The following is a 23,578-nucleotide window of genomic DNA, read 5'->3' as shown; positions in this document are numbered from 1 at the left end:
ACTTCTGGAATTTGTTATGTAACCTCCCCCCCACCCGCCCCCCCGTATATTGGCTATGTCCAGTTATTCCATTCTATCCTATTAAGTAGTTTTTAATGAAAAAAAACCCAAAAAACCAACTAGGTGCCAACATTCTTTATTGGCATTTTCACTTGAAAATCATCTAATTTTAGGAAGCACTGAAATTCAATTATACTTTTTAACTATGTCACTTTTTTTCACTTCATATTCAGTTTGTCCTTTCTTTTTGAAATAGTTATGATATCTGCTTATTAGCCAACTGGTATATAATAAAGCCACAGTAATATTTATAGGCCATGTCTATTTTGCTTATTTTTTTTTTAGGAAAACTTTTATTTTCTGGGTATCTTCATTCATTTAAGAAGTTATATGTAATATTGTGTCTATCCCTAGCTTAACTAGTGATCTAAAACACAGCTTTAGATTGTTGGAAAGAGGGGTGAGACGACCAGGCAGGTAACAAATTCTGAGAAGTAGAGTCTATTTATGGTTTCATCTTTTATTTCAGGCACCTGGTGAGTATTCAAATATTTCTTGAAACTGGATTAAATAAATCTCAACCCCTCTGTTTCAATGTTACCACTAGTTATTTCACTAGTTTGTGCCATTAGGTACCCTTTGCCACAGTGCTGGATACAGTGTGAACAGCCCACATGTGGTCCTAATTCTTTTGCCAGGCTCCTCACAGCTCTTTTCAAGGATCCAGTGGCCTATATTTTATCTAATATGGTTTGTATTCTTTTGCAACTTTGGATTTTCAAAGGATCAAATCTAAAGATGTTTGTAATGTTACTATGTGCTACCAAAACAAATACACAAACACACACAGTTTTATTTTATCTTTAATGTGATTAATAGTGATTTAGTTTCCAAAGAAGCAAATAATTACAGACAAGAGAAAACACTGCAGAGATGGTACCTGATCTCTGCTCTTCAGGCCACTGCTGGATTATATAGAAAAGAAACCTATATTCATGGTGTTTTCCTTATTATAAAGTCAGAGTACTGTTACTAATCAGGAACTAGCAATAATTTATGACAGAAACAATTATGTTTAGAATGCATGTCAGTATTTGAATCTGTATGGAAGAAAAAAAAAAAAAAGAATGAAAACCTATGTCCTTTGGAAAGAAACATAACAAGAAACGCCCACAGATGCAACCTGCTGTTGGGAATGTATCTCTCCAAAATTCAAGGTACAAAGTTTGTTACATTTAATTTTAAAAGTTTTCAACTTTCTTCTTGTTTTCCCAATTTAAGGAGATAGATTTATAGATTTCTACATTATTCAGGAATTATTAGAAATTTATCTCACTTTGAACATGAAATGCATGTATTCTGTGATATGGGTGAAAAAGTTGTCTTGTCAATCAAATTATAAGACATAATTGTCTGTAAAGTGCATTTCAAAAAAAAGTACCCACTAGGAGAGTAATTTAAAGTGCAATGTACAAGGTACTTTAAATAGTGCAAAGTTGCTAAATATTTACATTATATGTGCCAAGTCCAAATAAAGCCAGAGCTCATCTACCCCTAAGAGGACAATGGAGAAGTACTTTCACATCTTTACTCCTTTGCAGGTGTAAGTATTTTGGTTTGTGTGTGTGCGTGTCTACGTGACTGTGCATAAACATGTATTAACTGCTTGATGGCCTCTGCAGATGTCTGAAACTGGTTTCCTAGAATTTGAAACTTTTAAACAATGACATAATTATGCAATCTCCACTTCGATATGCAATTCCATTTCAAAGAAGCATTAAGCTTGTAATAATGGTTGAGCAATTTCAGCCTGCATATCTTGTAAGGCAGGTACTTGACTATGAATTAAATGTTTAATGAAAATTACAAAAAATACAATCACTATCATGCTGCCAAGAGATACCCCTATGAAATAAGGGTATGACTCCTCTTGCTCATATTCTCCTAGTTGGTCATTACCAAAGAGGAGTGTGGTACTCTGTGTATAAGGAATTGCTTTTGGAGATGCTGAATTGAGCAGATCCTGGACATTCCTGAATGATCCATTGTGTGGCATAGCGGTGATATTGAGGAGATGGCACAGCAGTGGGTACAGATCTGTGGAGTTCATGGCTTCTTTTGTGAAATTCTTTCTGAAGGCAGGACCGTGGGCTAAAAATATTGGATGCATTTCTGCTAATGCATTATCATAACCATGGTTGCCTACTGTAAAGAGAAAATGCATGAATAAGTTAGCCAACCAGATGGCATTAAAATGGAAATAACTGGTCAAGTTCTGAACTTAAGATGCAAATTTGATCTAATTTGACTTTAAAAATAAAATAATATTTTACAATCTCTGCTGTTGTCAACCCCATAATTTACTTCAGGAAATGAAAGGTCAAATGATCACAAATGCTTTTCACAGGCCAGTACTACCTTAAGCAGCAGAGGAAAGACATAGGCAAAGCCAAACCAAGTCAGGGAGACTAAATTTCTTTTTTTCTTTTTCTTTTTGTGGCTGGCAAACTAGTATTCAGCAAATATTTATTGGGTGCCTACTATGTCCAATTTTTATTATAAAGATAAGGGTGTTCTTAGACTTGATTATGAAAACAATAAACTCATAATTACCAGTAAAAAGGAAAAACAATACATAAAGAAAAACAAAAGATGTCACAGAAATCTAATCTTTAGCTAAAGCTACAATTTACTACTAAAAAATAGGTCAGGACTTGTAAGTAGAGTGGAAAAAATCTTGACACTGGTGGCTTGGATCTGGATCCAACTTAACATTGAATGCTTTAGTGTGGTTACAAATACAGTAAAACCTTTAGGATCTTCTGACATTTGTATCAAGTGATAGAAAATTGAAGGATGAAAACTGCATGATAAAAGCTGCCTTTTAAAGGCATGTAGGCCTAGGATATCAGGATGTAAGACAAATTATATAATCTGCAACTGACCAAATGGTTGCTATGTTTGTTTCTATGAGAAGTTGGTATCTAGATTCTCTGTCATGAAGATAAGAGAATTCTCTCGTATCACACTTCTTATTAGAAAATAAGATTTAAAATTAAACCAGTATGACTTGTATATGACCTCTAGAGTTTGTTTTGTAGTGGTAGTACCTATCATAAATGCTTGACTCGGTACATAATATGTAATACCTTTCTTTTGAGGTGGGGGTCTTGCTATGTTGCCCAGGCTGGCCTTGAACTTGCAATCCTCCTGTCTCAGCCTCCTGAGTATCTGGGATTACAAGTATGCACCACTGTAATCTGGGATTACAGTGTATGCCAAGGTAGTAGGCAATAATTTAATAAGAGATGACTAAGGGCAGTGGTTCTCAAACTTTGTAGATGAGACATGTGAACACACACATTGTTAAGCTCTACCCTCATGGTTTCTAGTTTAGTAAATCTGGATTGGGCCCAAGAATGTGCATTTCTGACATTCTCAGGTACTTTTGATACTGCAGGGCCAGAAAACACAATTTGATAACCACTGCTTTTGGACTTTAGGGCTTAATTATCTTGTGGTACTCTGGTTGACAAGGACTACAGTAGCCAATATTTAACTATTTGTTGAATAAATTAACATAATATAATAGAAATAATACTGAAGTGTTCTGTCAAAAATAAAGGTGACCAATCTAGTGTATATGTAGTTCACAACACCAAAATTTTTAGAATGCTCTTAAATTTATGTAAACTGTAAAATACATATCTCAAAGATAGCAGTCCTCTTTAACACAAACACTACCTGCACAGTACACAAAAAGAACATACCAAGGTGGAAATTATTCTCACGGCAAGGAAATTATTTTTAAACACCTTCTTGAAACAGTTTCCCTGATATCATTAAATATCGGGGTACAGTTCTGTTATCTGTATGTACAGCTTTTAGGAACCAGAAACCAGGTACCAGTATACATTTGCTATTATGAGTCACAAATACACTACAAATGACATTGTCATGCAACTGCTTTTCTTTCAGTGAATTAACATGATAGGATAAGAACCCAAGTCTACCTAAAGTTGTGTACAGTGTTTTTCTTTTTTTTTTTTTCTTGGGCAGGGGGTGCAGAGGACAAAACCCAGGACTTCACGCATGCTAGGCAAAAAGTCTACCACTGAGCTACACCCACAGTTCTGTACATTTCTTATGTGTATATCAAGGACCAATATCTAAAAACATATCTAGATAGTTAAATACTGATACAACATGGGTTCTTCAACATTTAAGGTAACAGAGTAAAAATATCAGCAAGTAAACTGCTGTATTATCCACAGCCTCCATGTTAGCAAAAAACGATGCAGAATGGGAAGAAATACTATAACATACTCACACAGAAAGTCATCTGACTTATTCTGTAAAATATACCACCCTTCGTCAGCCACTGCTATGATTGGTTGAATTCGATCGTTGTATTTATAGTGCCATCTCTCTGGAATCTCCTCTTTTTTGTAAACAGTAAGATTCGGATGAGCATGAGCCAGTGTTTCATAGACTTCATTAAATTTACCTAAAGAGAGAGGAGGAAAGGCACTCAGAACAGGTTGCCATGAACAGCCAACCTCAGGCAGCAGACTCCTTGATGAACATCATGGAATTCAGCCAGACATAGAACCACACCACCTCGGAGAAAAGAATACTGAGGGACAAATAGAAATAATTACTCTTGTGTTGTAAATAAAGTCGCCTTACAGAACTGTGAGAACTTTTCATAGAACCAAAAAATCTCTAAAGTCTTAACTATGAGTATACACATGCATGCACACATGTGTATTTATTTGTGACACTAAGGAAAATGTCCGGGGTACAACAGTCCCCAAATAAGAACAAAGAGCTAGGTTCTGATGTTTAGGAGTGCAGAGACAGGATCTTCAGACAAGAAAACATGGTATATAGAGGGTGAGGCTGGGAAAAGATGATGGAAAACAGCAGCTTGTGAAACAGAAAGGTCCCAATACCCTGGAGGTGTTGCAGAAGTCCTCCCAGACCTGCACATGAATACACCTGAGCACTGACTTCAATGCTTGTTTTTTAAATCCATTTCTTGGGGGCTTTATCCCTGTCTCCCACACCCCAACAAGGGAACATGAATCCAGTTATATAAAGAAAATTGGTGGGCTAAAAGTCAATTAAACATCAAGATAATACTTGTTATTTGTTGGAAACTTTGTGTGTAGGCATCTGTGCATACTTAACATTTATTGCTCCATGATTCTTTTAATTCCTCTGTAAAGGACAGAATCCACATTTTGTGAGATATTGCAGATTTTAAAAATCTGTTCTCAGCTTTGATACCTAACACCAACTTATAAGGTGATCAAATATATCAGAAGAGTGGGCCAAGTCATATTCTGTCAATCATTTTGTGACCTCAGGATATTAAGTCTTCGGCTATCTTAAAATGGAGCCAATGCTAAAGTGACAGGTATGGTACAAGGATCCAACAGAGGTTCATAAAAAGTTCAAGGTATTGTTATTACTTACCCTGCTTATATGTAAGGAAAATGAATCTTAGGAGTAACCATCTTTATTGCACTGTTAAGCAGGTTCTATTTAAAGGTCTATAGGAGGCTTTAGAGCTTCCATGAAATCAAGATAATTGTATTCAATTGTTGTGTATGTCTTTCTCAGTTCGAGAAGGGAGGTAATGGCTTTTATCACTGTGATTCCAAAATAGTTAAAAAACCTACTGCTATAAATATACAGAGAACATACATTTCAATATTTTATAAAAAAGGGAAAAAATCTCTAAGAAATTTAATCTTTTCAGCTTTAAGGATTAAATCCCAGAACACTATCACACAGGCAAGTATAGACACAGAAATGGAAAACACTTGTTCATTACACACTGGGCAAATGCAGATCTAGCTTCAGGTCAGCTTTCAGTTCAGACTTACCTTCTTTTGGTAAGATGGCAGCTACTGGAGATTGGTCAACCAGGGTATACTGATCTTTATCCAGATACTGGTCAAGTTCTATTACCCTTTCCTTAGAACACTGGGTCATTCCATGATCACTTGTGATGATTAGGTTCACAACATTCCACAACTTTGCCTTTTTAAGCATCTGTATGAGATATCCTAACTTGTGGTCAATGTCTGAAATGACAGGCCCCATGAGTGGACTGTCAGGTCCCAAATGGTGGCCCATGTCATCTGGGTCTTCCCAGTAGAGAAGACCAAGATTTATGGGCTCTTTTGATGTAAACCATTCAATAATTTTGGCAACTCTCTCTTCAAATGAGACGGACTCATTGTAAGGCATGTAGTAAGTCGGAAAGCTCTTATGGATCTTTACATCTGCTCCAGGCCACATGGCTGCACCACTAGCATGTCCTGCCCTCTGATTTGTGATCCATATTGGTGTTGCTTCTTCCCAAAACTTGGGATCATAGATATTCATGTGATCCAAGGAGAAAGATTTGTTCAGAATAGGATCAAACATGTCATTTGCAACAATCCCATGATTCTCTGCAAAGAGGCCAGTGACCAAAGTATAATGGTTAGGGTAGGTCTTTGTAATAAATATATTAGTAACTTGCTTCACATGAACACCGTATTTCATAATATAATGAAAATGGGGTGTTGGAACTTTAAATAAGTAATCCCAACGGAATCCATCAAATGAAACTAGCAAGACCTTTTGCTGGTCTGGTTGGAGAGAAAATGTAGTTGAAAAAGTTAGTGCAGCGAGTGCAAAAGATGCTGAGAGAAGCTTTGAAGTCATTTTCATGGTACTGGATCAGTTCAGTGTAAGGTAATCTGTAAAATAAACATAAAGAAGTTAATGGCAGCAATTTGTTTTGTATGCTTTACTCCAACCCAAGATACTGCTTAGTCATTCTAATTACATCATAGCTCATAGCCTGGAAGAATGACGTGTGACAGAACTCCATCTTCAACAAGAGACCTGGGTCCACATGTTTAAGAAAGCTAAGAAGTTTAATTGCATTTTATTTTCTAAGGATTTTCTCAAAGGAATTATTGAAATTAACTCCCAGTAGCATTTAAAATGAATTTTTTTTGTAGTTGTAGATGGACAGCAAGCCTTTTTATTAATTTTTGTATGAAGTGCTAAGGATGGAACCCAGTGCCACACATATGCTAGGCAAGTGTTCTGCCACTGAGCCCCAGCCCCAGCCCCAGCCCCCAGTAGCATTTTTTAATATGATATAATTTACATAAATTTTTCAGAAACATTTTCAGGTTTATCCAGACTTCTGACCAGGAATTTTTACATAGTCAAATACCTAATAATATATTCATCATGGATGGAACTTAGCAACAGGATATATATTAGTAAAGCCAATAATGGTGCTATTTAAACAAATGCATGAGCACCCACCCCTCCACAAACATACTTTTCAAAGCCAACACTTAGGTTAGCTAAGAAATCTCTTGAATTCAGCTTTTGACATCTTCCTAATTTGAACATGGTGAAGTCATTCTGAAAATTTAAAAATAGATCCTGTCTTGCCTTGATATATCATAGAGAAAGGTAAATAAAACCTGCTTGGCATGCTTGCTTTGCTTTCAGAAGTACAAACCCTTTGTTCATCATAGAGGTATCACTACAGAGGAAAGTACTTGAGCTTGGTTTCTTGAAGTGAAATAAAATTTATGACTTCCAAATATATTTGTCAAATGTATTCTGTACTCATTTAATAATACAGCCTTTATACAAAATGATTAGATTTTAAACTAAGTATAAATAGAAACATAATTTTTAAATTAGATGTTGACCTGCCTAATGTTACAATTAATCAACAGTTAATCTTATCAGTGATATGTATTTCTTATCAGTGAAAAAGTATTTCCCAGGATTAGATTTCTTTGGAATACAATTGCTATTTTTAATTTGCATATATTACTACAAAACCAATAATAACTTTTAATTCTATTTAGGAAAGCTAATAAGAGGCAGTATGGAGAAACGATTTCATGTTTATGCTTTGTTGTTTCTCATTAAGTCAATCAAGGATCTTGTTCTCTCTCTCTCCGGTCCAACTTGCAGGAAGGTATTTATAAGCCCATCAAAACCTGACTTAACCAAAGGTTGGCTAAGAAATTTCTTGAATTCAGCTTTTGATATCTTCCTAATTTGAGCATGGTGAAGACATTCTGAAATCCAGAAAACAGATTCTGTCTTGCCTTAACATATTAGAGAGAAAGGTAAATAAACCTGCTTGGCATGTTTGCTTTGCCTTCAGAAGTACAATCTGTAAATGATGTATATTATTAGCTGAGGGGGATAATTCTGCTTCATTTTAAAAACTGGTTTTACGTTACTTTAACTGAAATTGTTTTAGGTATTGGTCTCAAGACAATGGCTCAAAAATTAAAAACTATTAATTTTTCCGTTTCTGGAAGAAAGCTAAAAATAGTCGCAACTGGAAAGTGCACATTGGAAAATGCAAATTTATTGACTAACGTATCTGGCTGAGGATATGTTCCTCCCTCTCCCTTCTTCACCAATTTTCTCCCCCCACCTTCCTAACACAAAGAAGGCTCCTATCAACCAAATAAAGGCTAAACAAAGAGTCGACTACGTGGAACACCTGGCTTTAATCTATTTTAACAAATTCAATAATTGCGGTAAACAAGAAACAACTGCTTTCCTTGGGCAATCAGTCAGCAAATATTAAATGTGGTCTAGAGATTAGGGATGTTGGGTAAGAAGAAAGAACCAACATTATCACATCGATGACATAAAGCAAAAAACAGAGATGGGGGTGGGGATGAAAGAAATCACATATTTCTTTTCTATGGCATAAATGCTGCACGAAGCCCTGGGATCTCTAGATGTGGGTCCAGCTTTCCCCAGGCTGCTTTTCGGTTCCTCCTCCCCTTCAATCTCCCCCGCAAACAACCTTGGAAACCTGGAGGGAAGGGGCACCAATCAAAGGGCAGAGGAGGAAGGTGAAGGAGGAGTGGGTAGATATAGAGCAGGTAGCGGGCAAGGGTAGGGGGTTGCATCGCCTCATCTTCTCCACCTGGGCTCCAGGCTAGCAATGGAGAAGGTTCGCATTGGAAGGTACGTTCCCTGTTCCCAGACCTCCCTCCCCCCGAGGCGGGCGAACGTTCCCTCGGGGCTGTCTGGGTGCGCGCTACCAAGGCGGGGTGATAGCTCTGGGGCCCACAAGGCCGTGTGGGCTCCCGGGGGGGCAGGCCGTCCACCCCCGGACTCTTACCCTCGCAGCGATTCGGTCTGTGCGCATCGGTTGGGGACAATAGGAGCGAGGGCCTGGAGGAGGCTCCCTCTGGTAGACCGAGTCACAGCCGGGAGGTGGCGGGAGGAACGAGGGGGAGCCCCCTGAACCCGCAGCCGCTCACCTGCAAGCAGCCTCCGCGCAAAGCACCTGACCCGCGCCGCCGACCGCCCAGCTTCTTGGCTCCCATTGGCTGCTGCGGGATTGTCACCTCTGCGGGGCTGCAGCACGGAAGCCAGGCTCCTAGGAGTAGCTGCGCCGCCTGTCAATCAGTGGGAGCGGGGGCGGGCTCTGCTTGGGTTTGGAGGATGGAGAGGGAGGGAAGCCGGGGGACCAGAAAGCCGGCATGGACCCGTCTGGTAGGCCCAACCCGGTGGGGAGGCTAAAACGCACGTCACTTGGCGCTCCCTCGGGGCCTGTCCCTGTTCACACACACAACGTTCCGCACTGTGCCTGTCCTAGACAACCACTTATGTCAGAGATGCTGAGAGACGTTAAAGCGCTACCGCTGCGGTTGGCGTCCTCAAAGGCTGTTTTTTGTTATAAGCTACTTTTGTTCTCTCCTTTGATCTCTCACCCCAAGCCCCGCCCCCTCCCCTACATCACATCTCCGACATGGCAATTTTCTTCAATTTCTTTTCTCTCTCAGTTGTTGCGATGTCTTACCTCAAGGGATTTAGTAGTCATTACTGTAGCCCATTGTTTGATGCCCAGGTTTTTGCATTTGAGATCTCTGGGGTTCTGTGGAGATAGATCTAGCAGTAGCACCTGAAAACACTCAAATTAAACCGGGCCAGGCACCGGGAGAGAGGCAGAATGACTGCTCTAATGGTTGCATCTAGGCTGCAGACTCTACCAATATGCATTAAAATTACAAATTTCAGGCCTGTGATTTCTCTTTCCACAAGTCTTAGATTTTTTTGGTTCGTTAGTGCCCTTTCCCCCCACCTCTTTTCCTTCCTTCCTTTTATTTATTTTTTGTTGTGCTTCTGGGGATTGAACCTCTACCACTGTATCTCCAGCCCCTTTTATTTTTTGAGACAGGGTCTTGCTGAGTTGCTTAGAACGGCCTTGATTTTGTGACCCTTCTGCCTCAGCCTTTGGAGTAGCTAGGCATGGTGGCTCATGCATGCCTGTAATCCCAGAAATTTGGGAGGTTGAGCCAGGAGCATTGCAAGTTAGAGGCCACTGTGGGCAGCTTAGCAAGACCCTGTCTCAAAATAAAAAAATAAGAAGGGATAGGGATGTAGCTCAGTGTTACAGTGCCCCTGGATTCGATCCCAGTGCCAAAACAATCACAAAATAATAATACAACGGCCCTGTTTCTTTTCCTGGATTGCAGTGAATCAATTTTTCAGTAATCGATGATATTTTTAGGTCTGAGAGGTCATGGGGAGGTGCATAGTTTGCTAATTTGACCCCAGCTGTATTTACCATGAATTATACCAATGACATCAAGCTACTCTGGAAGGATCTGTTCATCTACTCAAGTGCCAATCCTAATTAGATAGAATTCTAATTCATCTGTAATGGGCAGTAGTATCTGTTTGACTGTCACCATCTAATCTAATAGCTGATAAAGGTGGGAGCATACTAACAATGGTGGCTTTGGCTCTTGTCTAGAGCTCACAGGCCCTGTCTGGTGTGCTGGAGCTGTAAAGGGCACAGACATTGCTGCTGAGATTTAATTACACGAAGTGAACCTTTTAGTCATTGCCTTTTCTTTCTTATCTTCTAATAGAGGGGCATTACCAACTCCAGCCAGAGCTACCTGCAAATTGGGTCATACCATCCTGAAGGGCATTTGGGCACTCTGCCACGGCCTTTTATTGTTTTTGAGTTTATGGTTTGCAACATGTGGGATGGGGATTAAGGCAGGCTGGTTTTGGGTTTAGCCAGACCCAAAGACAATGAAGCTGAACAGGTTGTTCCAAGTCCCCAAAGCCCTGTCCTTTGAAATTGCTCATACTTGGAACGAAGTGGTCCAATCTTATAAGCTTTGTCTTCCTCAAAGAGACAAATTCTGTGTTCTCTCAAAACATTGAAAGAACAAGTTACGCTTTTCAGAGAAAAGGATAGTGAAGACAGGCCTTTATGTGGGTCATTGAATATTGTAGGACTCTGTTCAGGTGACAATCTGCCTTGCTCTGCAAACTTTTATGGGAGTCATGATTGTATTTACCAGCTACCCCTGTGAAACAGGCATGGCACAGCTGTAAAGCACAATTCACAGCACAGAAAAGCACTCATGTAGGCTCACTCAGAAAATGTCAGAGTTACCTCCTAGACTCCATATAACAACATGTGATGATCAACTAGTTGGCTTGAAATATAATTCATGTTGCTAATGGGAAAAAATCTGGTTTAAATAGTACAAAGGAATAATAAGTATCCACTGATGGAATTCCTGCTTACACCTCTGTACTTTGTCTGTTGTCTCCATTTTTATCCAGTTGCAACTATTGCTTGGCAAGTTATGGCAGAGTAAGCCATAGCCCGTCACTATGACTATTCTTTTATTCTATACCACTGAATTGGTAGACTCCTAACTGAGCTAGTGATATGTTCTAAATTAAGGAGTAACACCAGAATCAATCCCTCCCCCAGGTTTGGGGTCAAGGTCAGGGTGGGGAGGACCTTTTGCCTTTTGAAGACCCTAAACAAGTCTAATAAGGGTTTAGAAGCTGAATTTTCTTCTTCAGGGGCTGGAAGAGTTTTGTGCTAAAAATGTAATAAAATCTGTTCTCCATGAAATAATCAAGGCTGGCTCTACCATGGATATTTCATTTTTAGAACTAGGCTCCATTATAGGGAAAACTAACAAATTATTTTATAATTTAATAAAAAAATATTTAAAGTTGGACTGAATAACTGAAAGAAAGTCTCCCTTAATCCTTTATAGAATATTCTGCAAAATGTGATCTCACATATTCAACAACAATAGGTAGGATCCATTGGGACTATGGATCCGAACTGATCTTAATTTATGGTGAACAGTGGGTGTCCACTTGTTTAGACTCAGCAAAAGTTCAACCCAGTGAGTGAAAAATTGAATTATAGAATCTTCAAAGACTTTGCCCAAGAATTCTTATTCATAGTAGCAATTTAGGCTTCTAATGATATATTTGTCCTTATTCGAACTAATTTCATGCAATTATTGTGCTTTTATTCTCAGAAAGCTTTATGTAAGTCAAATATAACTATAGACTGTATTATTGTATTCTATAAATTGTAGGCATAGCTTATTAGTTTCTGGGACTATAATAAATTATCACAACTGGGTGACTTGTGAACAGAAATGGGTTCTTTCACAGTTTTGAAGGCTAAAAATCTGAAATCAAAATGTCTGCAGGGCATGCTCCCTGCAGGGGCTCTAAAGACAATTCCTTCCTTGCCTCTTCAACTGCTGTGCATTTTTGGTGCTGCTTGGCTTGCTGTGGCATGGCAGGAGTCTTTCCCTCATCACACAGTGTTCTATTCTGTGTGTGTCTGTCATACAGACTTTTTATAAGACACCAGCCATTAGAAGTAAGGCCCACTTGAATCCAGTATGACTTCATTGAAACTTAATTTCACATGCAAAGAGCATAGTTCCAAGTAAGATCACATTCTGAGGTCTAGGTGAATGTGGCTTTAAAAAAAAAAAAAAGTTATTCAACCTAGTACCTATAGCCAGCAGAATGTTTAATTTTATGGCCCAACCTAGATCACAAGTTCATGAATTATTAAAATGGCTCAAATTAACATCAACGCTAGCACACCAATATCTAGTGCTCATTAGGATTCAAAGCAATAGGAACTATTGTATTGGGAATGATACAGCCACTATGGAAGGAGTTTGAAAGTGACTTATAACATTAAATGTGCATTTGGCATGCAACCCAGGAATCACACTCCTAGGTACTTATTCAAGAGAAAGGAAGATGGACGTCCACTGAAAAACTTAAACAATTGTTATAGCTGCTTTACTCATGATCACCAAAAGCTAGAAATAACCCAAATGTCTCTCAACTGGTGAACTGATAAACAAATCATGGTATAGTCGTGAATGGAATACTGTTCATCAAAGAGAAGGGATGAAACTGATACAAGCAACATGGATAAATCTCAAAAGCATTTTGCTGAGTGAAAGAAGCAAATGATTAAATTCTCCATGATTCCATTGATCTGACATTCTAGAAAAGGCAAAATGATGGAAATAGAAATCAGATTAGTGATTGCCAGGAGCTAGGGTATAGGGGAGAGGACTGGCTACAAAGGGGCACAGGGAATTTTATGGATTGAATTTTCTTTGCAGTGGTTATTCATTAAATTATACATTCCAATGTCTTATTGTATGGAGGTTATACCTCCATAAATAACAGCAACATGAACTAATTTCCACTTTGTGATCACCCTCACAGCCCTCAAGAGTTCATGAATTGGGCCTGGTGTTGTTTGACTTGCAATGTCATTTTTCTGTGGGTATGAGAACCTGTTAGTCCCATCAGCAGGACACAGGAACATGTCTGTGCAGGATTCCTTTTGACCCCTTGTTCTGCTGGTTTTCAGGGTTTTTTTCACCTCATGAAGTAAAGTCTGGAAATCACACAACAAAACCCCAATTGTTTTCTAGGTTAGAACTGAATACCATTTGTTGAACAACTAAATCAGTCTGGAATGTGCTTTATACAAGCAGAAGGGACAATTGCCTTTTGGCATGTAGTTTGAGGCCTGTTCTATAAGACATATTCTCAGAAGGAACCAAATCCAAAACTACACATGTATTCGTGGTACAGGGGGTAAAACCATTAACTCCATACCACATTCTCAGTTCTTTGGAAAGCGCATTCTTGTGCCTTAGATGCCTGGATATCATTTAACCTCACTTTTATTTTGAAAGTATTGGTTCCATCATGGGTATTGTTATTCTGCAAACTGACTCTCAGAGTGGAGTATCTACAAATATTTTCCTCTCAAATTAAAAAAAAATAATTTTTCCATTCTGTCCATTTGCATTTAAAATATAAATATAAACACCCTTGGCAACTATTCTGTAGCTTAAGGGCACACTGATTTCTTTGATTAGCTAAAATCTGTGAATAGGCAAAGTAGACAGTATTGGCTCTGTCTTTATGGCTTTGTTGGCATGCAAAGCGCAGGGGAAGTCATGGGAAGTTCTCACTCTGTTCCTGGATGGCTTTGGTTTCATAACTGGAAATTAATCTCTTTGCTTTGAGACTCTTTTTCCCCAGGGGTGATGCCATATCCACCTTTGTTAGCCATTTATACACACGTGTGTGTGACTAAGTTGATCTGATTCATTCCCACTGGCATAATTTACTGGGGAGAGAATTCCTGGGAGGAATGCAGATGGGTATCGTTCTTTGAAGGTGCATAGAGGGAGCACCTTAGGAGGAAGGTGAAACAGAAAAAGGAAGCAAGACGAGCAAGCCCAGAGCTGGCGACCGTCCTATTCTGCTCCAGGCAAGTTCTGTTCTATGGCCATCATTAAACACAGACCACTTCAGGGAGATTTGGAGTCATGGCAACAGAGGACATTTGGCTTAAGGAGACAATAAGGTTTGTCCTTTATAAAATTTTGAGTAGCTTTTGGTCTAGAATCGCATATGAAATAGAAAATCCTCAAGGGAATTACCATTCTTCAGATTGCTTTCCTTCTGGACAGTCTTGAAAACTGGGATGGGAACTTGATTTGATCCTGTGGGCACTGAGGGTCAGTGGAAAACTTTTGGGGGGATGTATGTTATGATTGGAACCATGAAGATAATTTTTGAATGATTAGTGGTGCTAGGTGGCACAGCATTCTAGCCCCTTGACATTGATGACTATGAATATTTAATTGACACTGGAATTAAAATTGTATCTTTGAATAACTCATTTTTGCCATAGCTCAGGCTAACCCATTCTGGTGATCCCCTTGACTAAAAAAGGTGAAAGTACTTGACCTTTTGTTTACTGGATATTGAGAAGCAATGCATATTGACAAAGCTGAAGGTCATACATGTGGCACATGTTTCAGATTATTCATTTTCAGTGCCACCCCAAATTTGAGATATGAACCTATCATTAAATTGCAGTGTGTGAGTAAGAAGAAATAGGTGTGTCAGTAGGAATAGGTGTAGATTTTCTGATCATTTAGGGAGGTGACCTAATAGTCATATGCCAGAAGTTTGTTTGCATTTTTTTATTAATGACAAAGTCGATAGAAAAAGGTATGCAAGACAAAGAGGAAAGTTGAAGGGGCATTTTAAAACTTGCCAGAATGGATACTATAACCTCACTGAAGAAAAACAAACAAAAACAAGTCAACTCCACCAGGCAGCTGTATTAGGAGTAGGAGGAATATAGAAGAGAGCTGTAGCACAGGGACAACTTTGATTATCATAACTCTATTATGATAACTCTAATAATACTGTAATTTACCCTATCATAACAATGGTTATTATTCAGTGGCAACTAGATACCAGTCACTGTGTCCACCAATACTTATACCCTGTATGGCTTAGTCCCTACCACAGCCCTGTGGAATAGCAATGGATCCTTTCCTATGCCAGCTCGGAAAAGAAAATCTCAGAGAGACTGAGTAACTCACTAAAGATCAATCAATTAGTAAATGACAGAACCAGATTATTAATTAATTTTAGTAAGACCCCAGAATGGATACAAGAGATATTCTGAGAAGACTGGATCTTAAGATTGACAGGACCCTAACTCCAGAGCAACCAGTGGACTGACTAGTATTCCAAGGACTCATGGTCAGAGTTGGGGATTATGGATTTCTTCCCAGGCCTGGAGGTCCTCAATGTGAGCCTGAGGGGTTGAGAGCACATAGAGAAGTGCCTAATCCCAGTCCTGGATCCATGAAAAGAAGATTTGAAATTTTTGCAGCTAGAAAAATAATTCATTTCCCTTAGCAGGTACCATGGGGATGGCGAGCTCTCTCACTATTTTTCTTCAACAGCCTGCACATAGAAACTGCATGCAATGGTGATGTCCCACAAGCCTCTTTTTCCCTTTAGCTGCTAAGGGCCCTTTCTTCTAAGGGTTTTCACCATTGAAATGAATGCTTTGGAAAACTAGCCTTAATGTGGATTACTGGTAGTTACAAGAACGGGTTTGGGAGAGGTTCTATACCACATCCCACAGTCTTCATCACTGATATTTAATCTCTACATAACAAGAACAGAGCTTTGAGCACCACATTGTCTATTTTGTATGGAAGGAGAAGTGGCCCTAGGTGGAAAAAGAGCAGTGGGGAATGATTTAGGTAATTCGTTAGGGCCCTTAAAGGGCCAAAATTAGCAGAGTGAGAATGAGAAGGTAGGGGTGAGAGAGATGTGGAACCTAGAGGCTTGGGCACCAAGCGTGCAAGGTGTTTATTAGGGTGATACCCACCAAACCTCTTCTGCAGAAGTGGAGCTAGCCATCAGGTGGACAAGATAACTAAACCTGTGGATGCCAGCCAGACTTTCTTCTTGATCATTGCAGTACTGATGAAATGGGTCCACAAGCAGCCATGGTGGCAAGGATAGAGGTATGCAAGCACCTCGCAGAACAAGACTCAGTTCACCAAGGCTTATCTAGCCCCTGCTGAATGCTACCATCAGAGGCCAATGTTAAGCCTCAACTGAGGAAAATAGCAGGAATTTGTCATTACCAGAAACTTCATCTGTACTGGTTGTGAATTGTCACTACCATCAGAGGGCTTTAGAATGCTTGAGCTATCACCATAACATCCCACATTTCTTCAGAAAAGGGGCCAATTTTGCTGCAAAGGAGACATTGCAATAATCACAGAATTCATCAGTTTTATTTTATTTTTATGAAAACTGGTCTAGTTGAGTGGTACAGAAGCCGTGAAGCCTCAGCTGAGTGACCTGCTTAGAGAACAGACCTTGAAAGTCAGAGCATAATCCTCCATTTTGGAGCATATGCACTATAACAAGGATTTATTTGTGGTCCTATTTCCCCAGCAGTTAGAGTACACAGGTCTGGGAACCAAGGACAAGGAGTGGCCCCTGTACTGTCACTCCCTAGGGGTAAACTATTTGTAGAAAATGTATTCTTCCTTAGATGCTGTTAGGTTAGATGGTGACTCTAGTCCCAATAACGGATATATGTCCACCAGCAGACAAAAGAAGTGTTCTATTGAATTCAAAACAATTCAGTTTGGGCTGTTCATGTCAGTGGATCCAAAGGGAGGGGTAGTAATGTTAGAGTGATCCTGATTATCATAAGGGGAGAGGGCTATACTTCATAATGAGGACAGGGAGGAATATGCTTAGCTTTTCTATTTTCTCTCTATCCTTGTGAGAGACTTTCTGTATGTCTGACTTTCCAATTCATGAATAGCCAACCTTACAAGGTTAAATATTCCTTAGCATGGGCATTTCAAGTACCCCCAGAACTTAGAATACGTGAGGGAGGTTGAGGGAGGCACACAGCCTTGCTAGGGTCATAAACCGGAAGCAACAGAAGCTCCTACTCTAATGACACTTCCTTGGCTAACCAGAGTGGCCCAGTTCTTCTTTCCCTCTGCAAATCCTATTAACCGCCACTTCGTGGCTTTGTAAACTTTGGTTATTCTATTTCCAGCTGGTATTTTTGCTCCTTTCAGGTAAATTGTAGGCTTATTTAGACCCAGTTGTATTTTTCCAGTATTTTTTCTTGTAGTACTCATTATTATGATTAAATAATTTAAGTGAAGAATATGAATTCATATCTAAAGATTGCATTTATGGAATTAATCTTGTCAGAGATGGGGGCAAACATTTTACTATGATGGTATTCATGGTAGTTTACTACTAGTACTCCCCAGTGGGAACCAACCCAAGTGTCTTGTAAAAAGAGATCGTTATGAACATTTGGTATTTTTATTTGATGGCTACCATTCATCCATTAGAAAGCTGTTTTAAAGAATGTTTAATAATTGGAACTTTTAATGAAATAATATTAAGGGAAAAAACTGGATATAGTGTGTGTGTGTGTGTGTGTGTGTGTGTGTGTGTATAAGCACATGTATTTGTATATATAGATAGATCAATCCTGGTATTTACATTCCCAGACTTCCAACTATTCTGTGTTTAGTTTTCTGTAATCTTTCTTGTTTTCCAGGGGCATATTCCCATAATCACCCCAGTCTTCTCTTAAAGCACCCACGTGGCAAAAATGATTCAAACACAAATAACAACTTTACACTCCTTCACCCCTAGCAGCATTGTCTCCTGGCAGTTCTGTCCTCCTCACAGTGGACACCTCTCTTTATGTCCTGCACCACCCAAGAAGGTGTTCCACACTGATATGAGCTCGCAGGAAGGCAGGTGAGGGAAAACATGACAGACTGTGACAAACTCTGAAGCAAATAATATTTTCTTGAGAGATTCCTTAATTTGAAATGGACAGGCAAAATAAAATTGCTCCCTTGCCATCTCCCAGGACAGTTCATTACTTCAGAGCCAGGTCACCTTATTTCATTAGGGCTCTCCAGAGAAACAGAACTAATAGAAAAGTTGTGTGTGTGTGTGTGTGTGTGTGTGTGTGTGTGTGTGTGTGAACTTCTTATTACTGTGACCAAAATACCTGATGATAACAACTTAAAGGAGGAAAAATTATTTTGGCTCATTGTTTCAGAGGTTCAGATCATGACCAACTGGTCCCATTGCTCTGGGCCCAAGATGAAGCAGAACATCCTGACTATGCAGTGGAGGAAAGCTACTTGGCTCAGGAATGCTGGGAAGTAGAGAGAAAGGGGAGGGACCTCAGGGAAGTTGTACCCTTCTGGAGAATGCCCCCAGTGGCCCACCTCTTCTAGCCATACTCTGTCTACTTATACTTATTACCCAGTTAACCCATTTAAACTAGGGTGGACTGATTAGGTTACAGCTCTCACAATCCAATCATTCCATCTCTTAATATTTCTGCATTCACACAGGAGCTTTTAGAGACTCACCTCATGTCCAAACTATAAAACATACATGCACACCCTACAGATTTTATTATGGGAATTGGATCAAGTGATTATGGATTATGGAGGATGGACAGTCCCACAATATATTGTCTTCAGGCCAGAGAACCAGGAGAGTCAGTGGTGTAATTCAGTTCAAGTTCAAAGGCCTGAGAACCAGGAGTGGTTGCAGTGTTCTTGTGTAAGTTCCAGATTCTAAAGTCTTGAGAACCAACGTTCAAGGGCCAAAGAAGGTGGATGTCCCAGCTCAAGATGACAGAGTGGGAGAAATAGCCCTTCCTTGACATTTTTGTTCTACTTGTGCTCTCAACAGATTGGATGATGCCTGTCTACTAGTGAGAGCAAATCTTTACTCTGCCTGCTGATTCAAATGTTTATCCCTTCCAGAAACACTTTCACAGACACACTCAGAAAGGACATTTGACCAAGCCTCTGGACATTCCTTAGTCTAATCAATTGACACATAAAACTAACCGTCCCTCCTATAAAGTCTTCCCAGATCTCTGACCTTGCACTAAGCCTTTGTGTGCTCTTCTCTCTCATCTGATCATCCTTAGGCCGCTGTACATTCTGTGAAGAATAATTTTGCCAGCTCCTATGATTAAGGGCATTTTGTGACATTTAATTTCCTCTATGGGATCTTGGCATCATTGGGTAGAACATCTAATGATGTGTTTTGTAGCCTAGAGCTGGCCATAGAGATGTTTTTTTGTTGTTGTTGTTTTATAAATGATGCTAGATAAATCCTCTTGCATTCTAGATGATGGCTAGGTGACCCCATTGGAGCACTGTTCACACTCAAATGATGAATAATCTTCCTTTATATAAAGACAGGCAGAAAAACAAAATAAGCAGGACTGACTTTATCTCAGGAGTCTCATCTATTCATCTGTTCTTCATTTTTTTCTGAGAAATTTGAGGTGCTGTATATTACTCTTGCTCTCAATACCTAGCACGCTGGAGTGAGCAAGTGAAGGAAGGTACACCTGGAGGAAGGCAGAAATGAAATGGGGCAATGTAATAACCATGCATAAGAAAGAGGGGTGTTATCCAGGGCAGTCACTGGCTTAGTACAATATGGGACACCCATGGGTATTATGTGGCAAAGACTGAGTACAGGAGCTGGCCAAGTAGTTGTGGGTATTGGAATTGGACATGTTGGGGGAGGAGTGAATTGCTGCTGTACCTTCCCTATTGCTTCAGCTCTTGGTTGGACAGGTTGTGAAAGTGTCTGTTCTAGTGAACAAAAACAGAACTACAGTATAAACTCACTAAGGGTCCCTGTCAACTCTGCAGAGTGGAATGGATGTGATCCACTGAATGCATTCCATTCCTAACCCCCCATGCTGACAGCAATTCAGGATGTGGATGAAGCAACATGCTATGGGACTTGGCAAAATCTCACTGGAAGGAGCTGTTCATTGATTTAATAATGATAGAAAGTCTTTCAAACACGAAAGAGTTTTTACCATGGCCCAGTGAGGTGGTCACTATCATTATTGTCATTGTATGCATGAAGAACCAGGCTGAGGGATCTTGAACAATTTGCCCATGTCACATACCTGGGAGATATAAGAACTAGAACTTGGACCTGGGAAGTTTTGCTCTAAAGTACACATTTTAAAACGATCACTCATCTTTTATATATCCTATGACATTAACGGCACAAAGGAATTCCACCCTCTGTACTGGGGATTGAACTTGGGACTTATGCCTGATGGAATAGGGCTCTATCACTGCGTTATATCCCCTGCCCACAAAGGGACATTGTAAAGCAGTTCATTGGCTTGCATTTTTAAGCCACCATTATGACATTTTCTTGATGTCTGCTTACAGATGAATTTTTCTTTCTTTCTTTTTTTTTGGAAATGACTAGTTCTCAATTTAATACCACCACCCAGGGTGATTTGGGACTCTTATAGTCCCATTGATACATATTTGGACTTTATCACTTATGATAAGACTATAAAAAAGTAAGATTCATAAGATACATTTTCTCTTGTCAAACTATGCAGTCTAGTGAGAAGAAAATTGAGAAATACAACTCCAGTCCTTCCTATAACACTTCCACTCATTCTTGGGCAAATATAGTGCTTCCAGAAAGCAATAATCTTGACAGCTATAGAAGAAATAAACTAGGTGAGAATTCTAGTCTAGATATTTCCCAGTTGACTCTTTGCCTGGCTTCCTTTGTCAAAAATTTCAAGACCAAACTCTCCTTCCTCCAGCAAACTGCTCTTCCCTCAAACTTGCCTGGACATTAGGCACTACGGTGTGCCCTGACTTCAGTCATTGCTCTTACACTATAACTATTGGTAAATGTTCCAGGTAGCCAAGGTGGACATGATAAATCAAGCATGTCCAATATCTGCTTAATAAATATAATTGGATGAATGGATGAACAAATGTGGAAGAGAGGAATGTTGAAAGATCCAAGTGAAGTTACCTCATTGGATTATAAATTTTGGTGTTTATTGAGGACAAGGACTAGGCTTGCTGCATAGTACCAGGCCTGGTACTTGAGACTTGTTCAATGATCTGAACTCGTTGCTTTTTAACATTGAGGATGACATTTTCATCGAGTTAAATAAGGCTTATATATAAATGGTTGGCCACATCTGGCAGCCAATGTTCATAAATGCTTTCTACAGACTCATTTTATTTTTAGTGGAACTATCTAGAGTGTTTCCAGGATGTGAGATTGACATGTTTAACAGACAAATTTAGGAAAGAACAACTTATGTTTGGATTATAATAAATAGGCCAGTTGATCCTATATTTAGTCCCATGTGGGGAAGTAGTGGGAGAAGAAATTAAAAAGACAACTGTGGATGGCTTTCATAGCTAATCAGACTGACTCAGTTTGTAATTTGTCCTGTAGGCAAAAAGAGAATCATAGGGAGTTGTTGAGTTGTAAAATAACAAGAATACATATTTATTATAAAAGAGATATTTAAAAAAGAAGCATAAATGAGTTCATTATCTGTTCAAACGTATATTTAAGCCACTAGCTTTGGGGCTCTTTTAGTAACCACAGCTGAGTTTTCCCTAGGCAGCATCTCAGTGCTTGTCCTAATGTAGAAATTCAATAAATATGAATGCATGAATGACATAAAAAATGAGTCCCCACAAAACAATCCAAGGAATAATGCTTTTTTTAAGACAAAAGTGATAAATAGAAAATGTAAGCTTGATTTGATAACCGGAGGATGAGCACATTAGTGATACTACCAGGCCAAAGAAGAAAAGGTCATTATGGAGCAGAAGGTGGCAAATATTTTCTGTAAAGCACTAAGTAGTAAATATCTTAAACTTTTTCTGTTGCAAATTCTTCATTTTTTTTCTTCACAGTTCTTGAAAATGTAAAAACCTTCTTTGCCCAATAATTCTATAAAGACAGACTACCTGCTGAATTTGGCCCATTATCTGGCTTTGGGCCACTTTATTTATCTATTATTATCTTCTATTATGTACTGTCTATTTTTTAAAATTTTAATTTGTTTTTCATGACAGCAGAATGTATTACAATTCATATTACACATATAGAGCACAAGTTCTCATATCTCTGGTACACAAAGTAGAGTCACATTGTTCGTGTCTTCATACATGTACTTAGGGTAATGATGTCCATCTCATTTCACCATCTTTTCTAGGCCCATGCCTCTTCCCTTCTCCTCCCACCCCTTTGCCCTATCTAGAGTTCATCTAGTCCTCCCATGCCCCGCCCCCAACCATATTATGAATCAGCATCCTTAAATCAGAGAAAAAATTCAGCATTTGGTTTTTTGGGATTGGCTAACATCACTTAGCATTATATTCTCCAACTCCATCCATTAACCTGCAAATGCCATGATTTTATTCTCTTTTATTGCTGAGCAATATTTCATTGTATATATAGGCCACATTTTCTTTATCTATTCATCTACTGAAGGGCATCTAGGTTGGTTCCACAGTTTAGCTATTGTGAATTGTGCTGCTATAAACATTGATGTGGCTGTGTCCCTGTAGTATGCTGTTTTTAAGTCCTTTGGGTATAGACCAAGGAGTGGGATATCTGGGTCAAATGGTGGTTCCATTTCCAGTTTTCAAGGAATCTCCATACTGCTTTCCATATTGGCTGTACCAATTTGTAGTCCCACCAACAGTGTATGAGTGTGCATACATTTTTTCCCACATCCTTGCCAATACTTATTGTTGTTTGTATTCTTAATAGCTGCCATTCTGACTGGAGTGAGATGAAATCTTAGAGTTGTTTTGATTTGCATTTTTCTAATTGCTAGAGATGTTGAACATTTTTTTCACATATTTGTTGATTGATTGTGTAACTTCTTAGAAGATATTTTTTGATTGATTGTGTATCTTTTTCTGTTTGGTTCCTTGGCCAATTTATTGATTGGGTTTTTTTT

General features: G+C 39.1%; 1 protein-coding gene across 1 annotated transcript; it reads right to left on the bottom strand.

The window, feature by feature from the left end:
- Nucleotides 1–952: 952 nt before the first annotated feature.
- Enpp5 (ectonucleotide pyrophosphatase/phosphodiesterase family member 5) lies at nucleotides 953–6,723 on the bottom strand. The gene is made up of 3 exons (XM_076860122.2): nucleotides 5,895–6,723; nucleotides 4,331–4,507; nucleotides 953–2,205 (listed from the first exon to the last, which is right to left on the bottom strand). Exons 1-3 carry the CDS (start codon nucleotides 6,721–6,723, stop codon nucleotides 1,778–1,780), a joined length of 1,434 nt encoding a protein of 477 aa, XP_076716237.2. The 3' UTR covers nucleotides 953–1,777.
- Nucleotides 6,724–23,578: the final 16,855 nt, after the last annotated feature.

The sequence above is a fragment of the Callospermophilus lateralis genome, chromosome 6 (assembly GCF_048772815.1).
Source record: "Callospermophilus lateralis isolate mCalLat2 chromosome 6, mCalLat2.hap1, whole genome shotgun sequence".
Classification (NCBI taxonomy): domain Eukaryota; kingdom Metazoa; phylum Chordata; class Mammalia; order Rodentia; family Sciuridae; genus Callospermophilus; species Callospermophilus lateralis.
Note: the sequence above shows the minus strand (reverse complement) of the source record. Positions and strands in the feature narration are given on the sequence as shown.